The sequence below is a fragment of the Phycodurus eques genome, chromosome 10 (genome assembly GCF_024500275.1).
Source record: "Phycodurus eques isolate BA_2022a chromosome 10, UOR_Pequ_1.1, whole genome shotgun sequence".
Classification (NCBI taxonomy): domain Eukaryota; kingdom Metazoa; phylum Chordata; class Actinopteri; order Syngnathiformes; family Syngnathidae; genus Phycodurus; species Phycodurus eques.
The window spans coordinates 2957042-2969707 of NC_084534.1; the positions used below are offsets into that span (position 1 = coordinate 2957042).

At 44.7% G+C, this 12666-nt stretch overlaps 1 protein-coding gene across 26 annotated transcripts in view; it reads left to right on the forward strand.

Moving 5' to 3' along the window:
- The window catches only part of nfasca (neurofascin homolog (chicken) a), a 195673-nt gene that overhangs the window by 141471 nt on the left and 41536 nt on the right, over positions 1–12666 (forward strand). For all 26 annotated transcript variants that reach the window (XR_009769281.1, XR_009769284.1, XR_009769285.1 and 23 more), the window contains 3 exons: positions 6885–7082; positions 7267–7337; positions 12357–12579. Coding sequence is in view for 20 of the 26 variants with exons in the window: in XM_061686998.1 (XP_061542982.1) it covers positions 6885–7082; positions 7267–7337; positions 12357–12579 (492 nt within the window). In the remaining 6 variants the exon portion in view is untranslated. The remainder of the gene's footprint in view (positions 1–6884; positions 7083–7266; positions 7338–12356; positions 12580–12666) is intronic.

Below are 12666 nucleotides of genomic sequence, written 5' to 3' on the forward strand. Positions count from 1 at the left end.
TCACATTAATATAATTTGTGAGATTATCAATAGGACCCACATAAGAAGGACATCAGGTAAATGCTGAGGTAATATAGCGAGTGCAGTAGTTGTTGAAGAACTAATGTTATGACTGCTATAGCTTTGGTTGTGGTCAGAACGATGGCAATGGGCCAAGACCTCAAATTTTATGAAGTAATGGTTGGACATAGCTGTGGTATAGGGAAGTACCATTACATTTGAGGTCGCACTGCCCCAGGTTTTAACCAGATCTAAAGTATTACCGTTATTATGGGTCGGTTGATGTATTAATTGCATGAAACCAAAAGTGACAATTATTGTTTGATACGCTGCACTAAGAGGTTTCGATTGGGTAGTCATATGAATATTAAAGTCACCCATGATTAATATATTGGCTGCGTGGGTCACCAAGTCACCAATACATTCTGAGAATTCCTCTAAAAAGCCAGCGTAAGGGATGGGGGCGGTAGAAAGAAAGAGATAGAATGGCAATGGTGCTGTAGATCACATAATGAGAACCTTGACTGTTTTAAGTTGATATTTGGGCTAGTGCTAAGGCTGAGAACGGATTCGGAACGGAGGGTGACGCCCCCTCTCTTCGTAATAGGACGCGCAACGTGAACTCACAAAGTTTGGGGGAGATGCCTCTTTAAGTGATGAAAACTCATTTCGTTTTAGCCAAGTCTCGCAAACACCAATCCTATTAAGATTATGGTCTCTGATAAGATCATTTACTAGCAAAGCTTGTAAGAAAACTGGTCTCATAGTCATAAGTTTGATTTTCATTTAAGTGGGCTGATAGGTGCTATTTGACCCCAGAGTATTCATAGTAGTAATATTAATAAGATTGCATCATCTGGAACCCATATTATACTTTGAGTTGCTGTGGGCACGGGGAGAGACTAATGATGCAGGAATCTGGTAGTTATTTCTCAACTTGTCATGGGTAGAATGAACCGGGGAATAGTGCTTAAACTCATCACACAGTCCTACCTCAGTAGAAAGCATAATCAGAATCATCTTTATTTGCCAAGTATGTCCAAAACACACAAGGAATTTGTCTCCGGTAGTTGGAGCCGCTCTAGTACAACAGACAGTCAATTTACAGAACACTTTGGAGACATAAAGACATTGACAAAAAACAATTGTGCAAAAAGATGCAGAGTCCTCTAGGATTAAGAGCAGTGCGAATGACTAATATTGCAATAGTCCGGTGCTATGACCATTGTGCAAAGGGCGCTGAGACTTCAAGGAGTGTATGCGGTTTAAAGTGACGAGTAGTGCGATCATCTGGGACAATGTTGGTTGTGCAAATGTTACAGATACTCCTCAATCAGTGTGCAAATGGAGCAGATTCTACTCTGGCATGAGTGGCCATTATATGCAAATAGTGCAGCATGGCGAGACAACCACAGTGAGTGCACGAGTAATACATAATTGGCCCCACAGAAATGTGACAACAAACTCAAGTCAAAAAATTGCCAGCTTGTTGTAATGGAATTATAGGTTAGCTGTTTAAGAAGTTGATTGCAAGAGGGAAGAAGCTGTTGGAATGTCTACTAGTTCTAGTTTGCATTGATCGGTAGCGCCTACCTGAAGGAAGGAGCTGGAAGAGCTGGTGACCGGGGTGTGGAGGGTCCGAGAGGATTTTGCATGCCCTTGTCTTAGTTCTGGCAGCGTGCAAGTCCTCAAGGGAGGGTAGGGGGGTACCGACAATCCTTTCAGCAGTTTTGATTGTCCGTTGCAGTCGGAGTTTGTCCTTTTTTGTAGCAGCACCAAACCAGACTGTGATGGAAGAACACAGGACTGATTCGATGACCGCTGTGTAGAACTGTCTCAGCAGCTCCGGTGGCAGGCCGTGCTTTCTCAGAAGCCGCAGGAAGTACATGCTCTGCTGGGCCTTTTTGAGGACGGAGTTGATGTTGGTCGCCATCTTCAGGACCTGAGAGATTGTAATTCCCAGGAACTTGAAGGTCTCGACGGTTGACACAAGGCAGCTGGACAACGTGAGGGGCAGCTGTGGCGAAGGATGCCTCCTGAAGTCCACGATCATCTCTACAGTCTTGAGCGTGTTCAGCTCCAGGTTGTGTCGGCCGCACCACAGTTCCAGCCGCTCCGCTTCCTGTCGATATGCAGACTCGTCACCGTCCTTGATGAGGCCGATGACAGTGGTGTCATCTGCAAACTTCAGGAGTTTGACAGTCGGGTTCGCTGAGGTGCAGTCGTTCGTGTAGAGAGAGAAGAGCAGCGGAGAGAAGAGGACACAACTTTGGGGCGCCCCAGTGCTGATGCTGCCTGTGGATGAGGTGGCCTCCCCCAGCCTGACCTGCTGTGTCCTGCCCGTCAGAAAGCTGTAAATCCACTGGCAGATGGCAGGTGAGACGCTGAGCTGGAGAATCTTGGATGAAAGGAGTTCAGGGATGATGGTGTTGAACGCTGAGCTGAAGTCCACGAACAGGATCCTCGCGTAGGTCCCTGCACTGTCGAGGTGTTCTAGGATGAAGTGCAGTCCCATGTTGACTGCATCATCCGCAGACCTGTTCGCTTGGTTGGCAAACTGCAGGGGGTCCAGCAGGGGACCTGTGACACTCTTGAGGTGGTCCAGCACGAGACGTTCAAAGGACTTCATGACCACAGATGTCAAAGCGACAGGCCTGTAGTCATTCAGACCCGAGATTGCAGGTTTCTTGGGGACTGGAATGATGGTGGAGCGTTTGAAACAGGATGGAACTTTGCACATTTCCAGAGATCTATTGAAAATCTGAGTGAAAACTGGAGCGAGCTGGTCCGTGCAGACATTGAGGCAGGATGGGGACACATGGTCCGGGCCTGCCGATTTGTTAATCTTTTGTTGTTTGAAGATGCGTCTCACATCCTGTTCATGGATGGTTAACGCAGAAGTCAGAGGTGTGATTGTGGTCGCGGGTGCGGCCGGGTGGGTGTGTGCTGTCCTTTTCAAATCTGCAGTAGAAGGTATTCAAGTCATTGGCTAGTATGCTATTGTTCTCAGCTTGGGGGGATCGTCGCTTGTAATTAGTCAGCGATTGGAATGCATGCCAGACTGATTTAGAGTCATTTGCGCTAAACTGATTTTCCAACTTTGCTGCATAGATCCTCTTTGCAATGTTAATTTCTTTAGTCAGCTGGTTTCTAACTCGATTATACAGGGCCCTGTCCCCACTCTGATATGCGTCCTCCTTAGCTAGGCGAAGCTGCTTAAGTTTAGCAGTGAACCACGGCTTGTTGTTGTTGAATGTGCGAAATGATTTTGTTCGTACACAAACCTCTTCACAGAAACTGATATAGGATGTGACAGTGTCCGTATATTCATCCAGGCTGCCAGCTGAATTTTCAAAGACACTCCAGTCTGTGCAGTTTAAACAGCTTTGAAGTTCCATCTTTGCTTCATTGGTCCACTTTTTCACTGTTTTCATGTAGGCTTTGCGCATTTAAGTTCTTGCCTGTATGTCGGTATTAAGTGAATTAATAAGTGATCAGACGAGCCCAGGGCTGCACGAGGTATAGCACGGTATGCGGTTTTTACCGTAGTGTAGCAGTGGTCTAAAGTATTATTTTCCCTGGTAGGACAGTCCATGTGCTGCTTGTATTTAGGGAGTTCGTGGTTGAGTTTAGCTTTGTTAATGTCCCCGAGAATAATGAGGGGTGAGTCCGGGTGTTTCTTTTCAATTTCGTTGACTTGTTCGGCGACCGTTAGCAGTGCGGCGTTCGTGTTAGCTTGAGGCGGTATGTAGACTCCAGCCAGTATGAACGATGCGAACTCACGTGGCGAGTAGAATGGTTTACAGTTTAAAAATAACGACTCCAAATGCGGGCTGCAGTGTGTGCTGAGCTCCGTGACGTCCGTACACCATTTTTCGTTGATATAGAGGCATATCCTGCCGCCCTTTGTTTTCCCCGATGATTCCATGTCGCGGTCCGCTCGATGAATGAGGAAGCCGGGAAGCATGACGCCGCCATTGGGTACAGCCTCACAAAGCCAGGTCTCCGTGAAGCACATGGCCGCGGAACGTCCGAAGTCTTTACTGGTCTTTAACAGAAGATGAAGCTCGTCCATTTTGTTGGGTAGGGAGCGTACATTCGCGTGGTGGATCGACGGGAACGCCAATCTGTGTCCTCTCTTGCGGAGTTTCACCTGAATACTGGCCCGTTTCCCTCTGTGGCGCCGCTTCCGTCTCCATGCGCCGAAAACCGCAGACGCCGCTCCGGTGAGTAACTCGGGGGGGAAAAACTGAGCGGATTTGCGAAAGTTGGTGACAGAAAGTCCGGAGTAGCCTCCTTGATGGTTAGCAGGTCTCCCCTTGTGTAAGTGAGTCGTGTATGGTCTCCAAAGACGGACGAAAAACACAAAAACAAAAACAATATGAGAGAGCGCGTTACCGAGGCGACCACACTGGTAGGCGCCATCTTGTTGAATAAGTCTGCAATGCATGCGATTGGCTGGCAACCAGTTCAGGGTTGATGAAAATGGATGGATGGATAGAATGCATTAGTGATCAGAATGTGTAGTATATCACTCTAGTCTACATGTAGGACTATGTCTGTCGTTAGAGTCCAGCATAGCGCTAATTAGCCTTAACCCTACAGACTCCACAACCGTTCTAAGAGGCTCGCTAATCACCTGTGTCCCACCTTGCTCTAGAGTGTACTGTCATTGAAAGCTCAAACAGTAATCTATGTTTCTAGAAAGAGTGATGGCGCCTACCCTATTAGGGTGAAGCCGTCCACCCTCATCAAACCATGAGTCATCCAGAACGAAAGCCAATTATCTACAAACTGCAGTCCCTTTTCGCTACAGAAGCTAGCCAGCCACCGGTTCAGTGAGAATAATCTGCTAAACCTCTCATCATTGCCTCTCGCAGGCAAGGGGCCAGAGATAAATACTCAATGCCGAAACACCTTTCTGGCCAGATTACAAATCCTGCCTATCTTCCTCTTTGTAATTTCTGATTGCCTCATACTTGTATCACTGCAGCCGACATGTATCACCATATCCAAGTAGCTAGTGTTGTTAGTCCCATGCTGCTGTTTAGGCCTCTTGAGGGTAAGATCCCTAAAGCTAGATTCAATGTCGGGTGCTCTGGCCCTCGGAATAGTGGCTGGATTTTAAAGCTTGATGTTACAAATGATGGAGTCACCTATGACTAATGTGTGGGAGCCAGTAGACTGAGTTGGAATAGGACTAGCTAAAGGAGTGAATCTGTTTCGCATCTGAACAGGCTGGCTGTGGTTAGCTAGCCACTTGGGGCTAATGATAACAGGACAAGTCGGTTGGGTAAAACCTACCCTATCAGGTGTGCCCGCCACATCTACAGTTATCAAACTATTCTGCTCTCGTTGGCGACCATGTCTTACTAGCAGGGAAAGCCTCTCAATGAGAAGGGTGCAAGTGGTGCACGAGTCCATTCTCACATTTATTTGGTCTGAGTATTGGAGGCGACGGATGGGGGATTGCCGAAGAGCCTTATCCGGTGTCCGGCAGCCGTGTGGCTGAAGCTAGTAGCCTCAAAAACAGGGTTACTCCGCTCTCAATTCATATTCAATTAAAAATTGTTTCAAAAAGTAAAAACATAGGTAAAATTAGAACATAAAAATGTAAGTAGACGAGGGAAAAGCATGACGAGTTCGTCTCTCGTGTAGCCCACCATACACGATGGATTTGTCGAAGGTCAAGGTGGACTGACGGTATAGAAACATAGGTTTCTTGCAAGGGAAAAACATGAGGCTGAAAGCCAAAAGCAGTCTTAAAAGATGACATTCCTGTGCCGAACAGAGAGTGAAGTGACCAGGAAGAAGGATGCCAGTGGGAGACACAACATAGTGCAGCTTCCAGGTCCTCATTTGCCCGCTCAGTCTAGTCGTTAGACTGGGGATGATATCCAGATGAAGGCTTGCAGAAGCCCCTTTTGCCCTGCAAAGCACGCTCCAGGCCTGGGAGAAGACCTGAAATGGAGAGTGGTACCAGAAAGCAGGTTGAAGGGGAACACATGCCTAATCAACAGGTTCACTTGGAAAGGGTGAGGAAATGAGTCGTATTCGAAAATTAGTCAACCACGCTTAGAATGACTGTGTTGCCATGAGATGTCGGAAGACTGATGATGAAATCAAGGGCAGTTTGAGACCAAGGGCGGGATGGGATAAGCAAAAAATGCAGTAGACCAGTAGGAGAATTATGAGAGGACTTGTCTTTAGGACATTCCGAACTTGAACATCTCGTATGGCATCAGCCATCCTCTTTTCCAACTCCGACGGGAGCGCCCCACTACTCGGACCACAGGAACAATCTTCTCCAGAGTGGGATCATGAGAAGGACTGAATAATTGATTATTGTACATTTGAGGTTTTTCCTTAGGTATCACCTGAAAGCTATCCCTAACTTTTACAAAATAGTGAAATGGTAGAATTTCTCTCTTGAAGACGTGGACTAGAAAAGGCCATGACAAAAATAGGACATTTTAAAAGGCAGGAAATGCTATTTTTAATATAGACAATAATTGCCTAGTTTTGTGCAATTAGCTAAAAACAAGAGGTTTACAAGAAGGCTTCATAATGTGCAGGCCATCCGGTGCAGCCTCTTATGTTGGATCTTTTATAAACTACTTAACTCCATTTTATTTTGATTGACCAAAATAATTTGTTGCTCAGATACTCCTCCCTAATTTAAAAAGGAAATGTGTTGTGTAGTTTTTGCATAATCCAGCAAATAAACAAACAAACCAGCAAATGGCAATCCAAACTAGCTCATGGTTTCACACTTGGCAGCTGTAAGGAAAACATCACGGGTAGAGTAAATTAGGTGCAAAGTGGAGATGAGAGCAATAAATTTGTTCAGTCTTTGAGATTTTTTTGGTTTTGTGTCTTTGTAGAATTTCTGGTCCAGTTTGAGGAGGACCGCTGGGAGCCAGGAAGATGGCAGGACCTGGCCACCTATCCCGGGGACCTCAACTCCGTCATTCTGCAGCTCACTCCTTTTGTAAACTACCAGTTCAGAGTTATCTCCATTAATGCAGTGGGCCACAGTGAACCAAGCCACCCTTCACCAAAATACCAGACGAGTAGCGCTGGTGAGTAGCATCCTGCTTGGGAGTAGGCCTATAAAAAAAATTGGTCTCAAAGATAACAGCAAACTAAAACATTATATTACTCACCAAGAACAGGCTGTGAAAGACTATAAATCACCTCTACCTGTTCTAATTATTGTATGAGTTATTGTCTGATAGTAAGGAGATTGTTATATTTCACATAAAGCTCCTGACGTCATACCCAGAGGCCTCCGAGGCTGGGGCTCGGAGAAAGACAACATGGAGGTCACTTGGGAGGTAAGTTATGTGCATGTTGGGCATTAGCAGCACATCCTGTGAGGGTTCAAATTGGGGTTGTGTACCATATGAAACTCTTTATATACTAAATCACATAAACACACCCTGTATACTCTTTTATACCATTTCCATCCGTAACATATCAAAATATTATTTGCGGTTTTGAATAGTGTCTTTTTAAGTGTTGGACAGTGGCGATGTAAACAGTGGTGTTCCTAGATAAACTACATTTCTCAGTAGTGTGTTCGTAATGTTGCAATTTTCAACATCAAATAGAGTTTAAGTAGCTTAGCTACTTTCATGATAATATACCACAGTAGCCTCCGCAGAAGCTACATTTCCCTCGGCAGTTTTAAACCTTAAATGAATCTCTTCTGTTTGACGTCAAGTACCTATCCTCCTGCTGATGCCTGCTCTACTCGGTGTACAGTGGGTACGGAAAGTATTCAGACTCCCTTAAATTTTTCGCGCTTTGTTTTATTGCAGCCATTTGCGAAAATAATTTAAGTTTATTTTCCTCCTCATTAATGTACACACAGCACCCCATATTGACAGAACAAAAAAAATTTGAAATTTTTGAAGATTTATTAAAAAAGAAAAACTGAAATATCACACAGCTATAAGTATTCAGACCCTTTGCTCAGTGTTTAGTAGAAGAACCCTTTTACAGCTAATACAGCTATGAGTCTTTTTGGGAATGATGATGTTTTTCACATCTGGATTTGGTGATCTTCTGCCATTCCTCCTTGCAGATCCTCTCCAGTTCTGTCTGGTTGGATTGTGAACGTTGGTGGACAGCCATTTTCAGGTCTCTCCAGAGATGCTCAATTGGGTTTAAGTCAGGGCTCTGGCTGGACCATTCAAGAACAGTCATGGAGTTGTTCTGCAGCCATGTTATTTTAGCTGTGTGCTTAGGGTCATTCTTTTGTTGGAAGGTGAACCTTCGGCCCAGTCTGAGGTCCTGAGCACTCTGGAGAAGGTTTTCGTCCAGGATATCCCAGTATTTGGCCTCATTCATCTTTCCTTCGATTGCAACCTGTCAATCCTGTCCATTCAGCTGAAAAACACCCCCACAGTATGATGCTGCCACCACCATGCTTCACTGTTGGGACTGTATTGGACAGTCCCCACACACATACCGCTTAGAATTAAGGCCAAAAAGTTCTATCTTGGTCTCATCTGACCAGAGAATCTTATTTCTCACCATCTTGGAGTCCTTCAGGTGTTTTTTTTAGCAAACTCCATGTGGGCTTTCATGTGTCTTGCACCGAGGAGAGGCTTTCCGTCGGGCCACTCTGCCATAAAGCCCCAACTGGTGGAGGGCTGCAGTGATGGTTGACTTTCTAGAACTTTCTCCCATCTCCCGACTGCATCTCTGGAGCTCAGCCACCGTGATCTTTGGGTTCTTCTTTACCTCTCTCACCAAGGCTCTTCTCCCCCAATTGCTCAGTTTGGCCAGACGGTCAGCTCTAGGAAGGGTTGTGGTCATCCCAAACGTCTTCCATTTAAGGATTACGGAGGCCACTGTGCTCTTAGGAACCTTAAGGGCAGCAGAACCTTTTTTGTAACCTTGGCCAGATCTGTGCCTTGCCACAATTCTGTCTCTTCAGGCAGTTCCTTTGACCTCATGATTCTCATTTGCTCTGACATGCACTGTGAGCTGTAAGGTCTTATATAGACAGGTGTGTGGCTTTCCTAATCAAGTCCAATCAGTATAATCAAGCACAGCTGCACTCCAATGAAGGTGTAGAACCATCTCAAGGATGATCATAACAAATGGCCACCACCCGAGTTAAATATATGAGTATCACAGCAAAGGGTCTGAATACTTCTGGCTTTGTGATATTTTCAGTTTTTCTTTTTTAATAAATCAATTCTGTTTTTTTCTGTCAATATGGGGGTGCTGTGTGTACATTAATGAGGAAAAAAAATAACTTAAATGATTTTAGCAAAAGGCTGCAATATAACAGAGTGAACAATTTAACGGGGTCTGAATACTTTCCGTACCCACTGTATAAAAAGATGCCTGTGAATTAATTGTCTGATAATGCAGCACAACAGACGACAATGGCAGATGAGGTGTGTACATTTCGTCAGTCCTCATGGCCATAACTTATTCAGTCCTCACAGAACACTGTGTTGGGTGTGTTTACTGTGCAAACCCAAAAAGAAGCTCCTGTTAACATCCAAGGCAACCAACACGAATTTAAGGACACAGTCAGGTATTTCCCGAAGTAAAAGGGGAACTAAAGCTCCCAAAATTTACAGCAAGAATACATTGTATGTGCCAGCACTAGTCAAAACACAGTACTCTAAGATTAGCGTTCGTTGAATAAGAATTGAACATAATAATTCCATCCATCCATCCATTTTCTACCGCTTATCCGTGGTCGGGTCGCGGAGGCAGTAGCTTTAGCAGGGATGCCCAGACTTCCCTCTCCCCAGTCACTTCATCCAGCTCTTCCGGGGGGATCCCGAGGCGTTCCCAGGCCAGCCGAAGGATGTAGTCTCTCCAGCGTGTCCTGGGTCGTCCCCGGGGTCTCCTCCGGGTGGGACGTGCCCGCAGCACCTCACCAGAGAGGCGTCCAGGGGGCGTCCGAATCAGATGCCCCAGCCACCTCATCTGGCTCCTATCGATGTGAAGGAGCAGTGGCTCTGCTCTGAGATCCTCCCGGATGACTGTGCTTCTCACCCTATCTCTAAGGGAGAGCCCGGACATCCTGCGAAGGAAACTCATTTCGGCCGCTTGTATCCCGGATCTTGTTCTTTCGGTCACGACCTACAGCTCGTGACCATAGGTGAGGGTAGGAACGTAGATCGACCGGTAAATCGAGAGCTTCGCCTTTCGGCTTAGCTCCTTCTTTACCACAACGGATCGATACAAAGTCCGCATCACTGCAGACGCTGCACTGATCCGCCTGTCGATCTCCCGTTCCATTCTTCCCTCACTCGTGAACAAGACCCCAAGATACTTGAACTCCTCCACTTGGGGCAGGATCTCATCCCCGACCTGGAGAGGGCACGCCACCCTTTTCCGACTGAGGACCATGGTCTCAGATTTGGAGGTGCTGATTCTCATCCCAGCCGCTTCACACTCGGCTGCGAACTGCTCCAGTGAGAGTTGGAGCTCACGGCTTGATGAAGCCAACAGAACCACATCATCTGCAAAAAGCAGAGATGCAAGGCCACCAAACCGGACCCCCTCTACGCCTCGGCTGCGCCTAGAAATTCTGTCCATAAAAGTTATGAACAGAATCGGTGACAAAGTGCAACATAATAATTGATCAAGCAAAATCATTATCAGATGCAGACCCAAAGTGATGTCGAAGCGCCACTAAAGAACTGCCTGCTCCCAGAGCGCGCCATTGAACTGTCAACTTAGAATGTAAAGAGTGATGGATTTTGCAGGTGCTAAACTATTGGTCTGTCCCCACATCATCTGTCAATTTTACAAATTTTAAGCAAATTTAAGTGTTGAAGATAGCTTTAGAGCAAATCTATTAACGATCTGGAAAGTTCCACTGTCTGAAAAGTGTTGTAAAACTCCGCCTCTTCCGTCACGCTGTGGCAGCCATGGCATTATGCCTCATGATTGAGAGTCTGGATGTTTTTTTAGACAATAACGAGTGAAAATACTGTATCTATCTATAAGTACAGGTATATACAGAATGCAAGGCATGAAAAAATATACAATGTGTTTAAATAAATATGTCTTGCTACGGGTATGTATGCACAGGGTGTGTACCCGCTGAGAACTGGCTCGGACTAAGATTAATAAAATATAAAGCACATGCAATAAAACCTAAAAAAACAAAAACAAAACAACTTCTAGTCTCTCAGTCAACAGAAATAAATAGCAGAGGTACAATGAGACTTAAAACTTGAAATAAATATTGATATAGTGTAACAGGAAGCAGGAGCGCAATTGTAAGACAAGTCTCGAGGGAACTCCACCAGAGGCTGCAAATTCCCCATACTAATGCCAATGCTTGACATTTAAATATCTTGATCCTCCTTTCCAAGAGTGTCCCTCCTCACTTGCCATACTGTTAGTGTGCGCGTATCACAGCTGCTGTCAATGCATTAATCTGGGACATTGATATTGCATTGCTAGTATGAAGCATGACTATCCAAACATTGTAGAATTAAGTGTTCATTCCACGATGGTACAATTACAGTAGAAAATTTGCTTTGATATAAAAAAAAGCTTTGATTTAGTTTAGCCATTTATGTTATATAGCTTCAGTGTAGTTAAGATTCATTTAATATAGAATAGCTTGTGGCTTAGCTCGCTACCTTTTCCATTGGTTGCCCAACACTGATTATACACTCGGGAACAATGTTTATAAAACATTCTGTTGAGTTAGATTTTTATGCTGATTAAAACTAAAATTGGCATCCTGATTCCAAAATTCTAGTATGTTTTTTTTTTTAGCATGTCGAGTTTTTTTCTCCACAGCTTACACTCCAGATAAGCAAAATTCCACTGATTAGCTGTAGTAAGACTTGCCAGCTCATTACGATTGGACTCATCTACAGCTCCGTGGCAACTTGTTTGTGCAGTCACAATTGAGACAGTGCGGTGATGTGTGTGTACAGCTCCCAATAGGTCAGTACTATCAATATCGGCAAAGAGAAAGCTAGCATAGTAGGAATTAAGAGAAATTGTACTGCTTTTTCTCTTAACCTTGTAACCATGGGAATACTTTTGTAAGTTCTATTTCGTTTTATGCTGTTTTTTAAGTTTTCAAAGCTTGTAACGATTCCATCATAGTGTTTTATTTACATAGGTATATATTTCCTTTGTTCCACTTTGTTCTCACTTTGTTCAAAAACTTGACGTGATAGAGAAAAACTGAGATCCGTTTTGGATTCCACACCCAAAAATGAGTTAAAAACAGCTGTCAGACCTAACAAAAATGGTGTTCCCTAGTGTTATTATTCATTCCAGGATCTTGAAGATATTTACAAAAACAGGCATCTACTTTCCAGTCACTGCATTTTGGTTTATTTCTTCAGCCCCTGCTTGATCTGGAGAAAAACGGTCCTAATCTGCACTACTGCGTGTGGTGGAGACGAAAAGATTCTGATGGCGAGTGGAACAATGTGACCATTATAGGACTCAAACATGTTGTTCGCAACACAGAAACCTATGTGCCCTATGAGATCAAAATCCAGGCCAGGAATGAGCTTGGAGCAGGACCAGAGTCTAATGTGGTAATTGGATACTCAGGAGAAGACAGTAAGTAGATGCACACTTAGTCCCAACTCAGAGTAATCTTTTGGGGTAACTTTAAGTCTTTCTGTCGAACTTTTGTTTTATTTTATA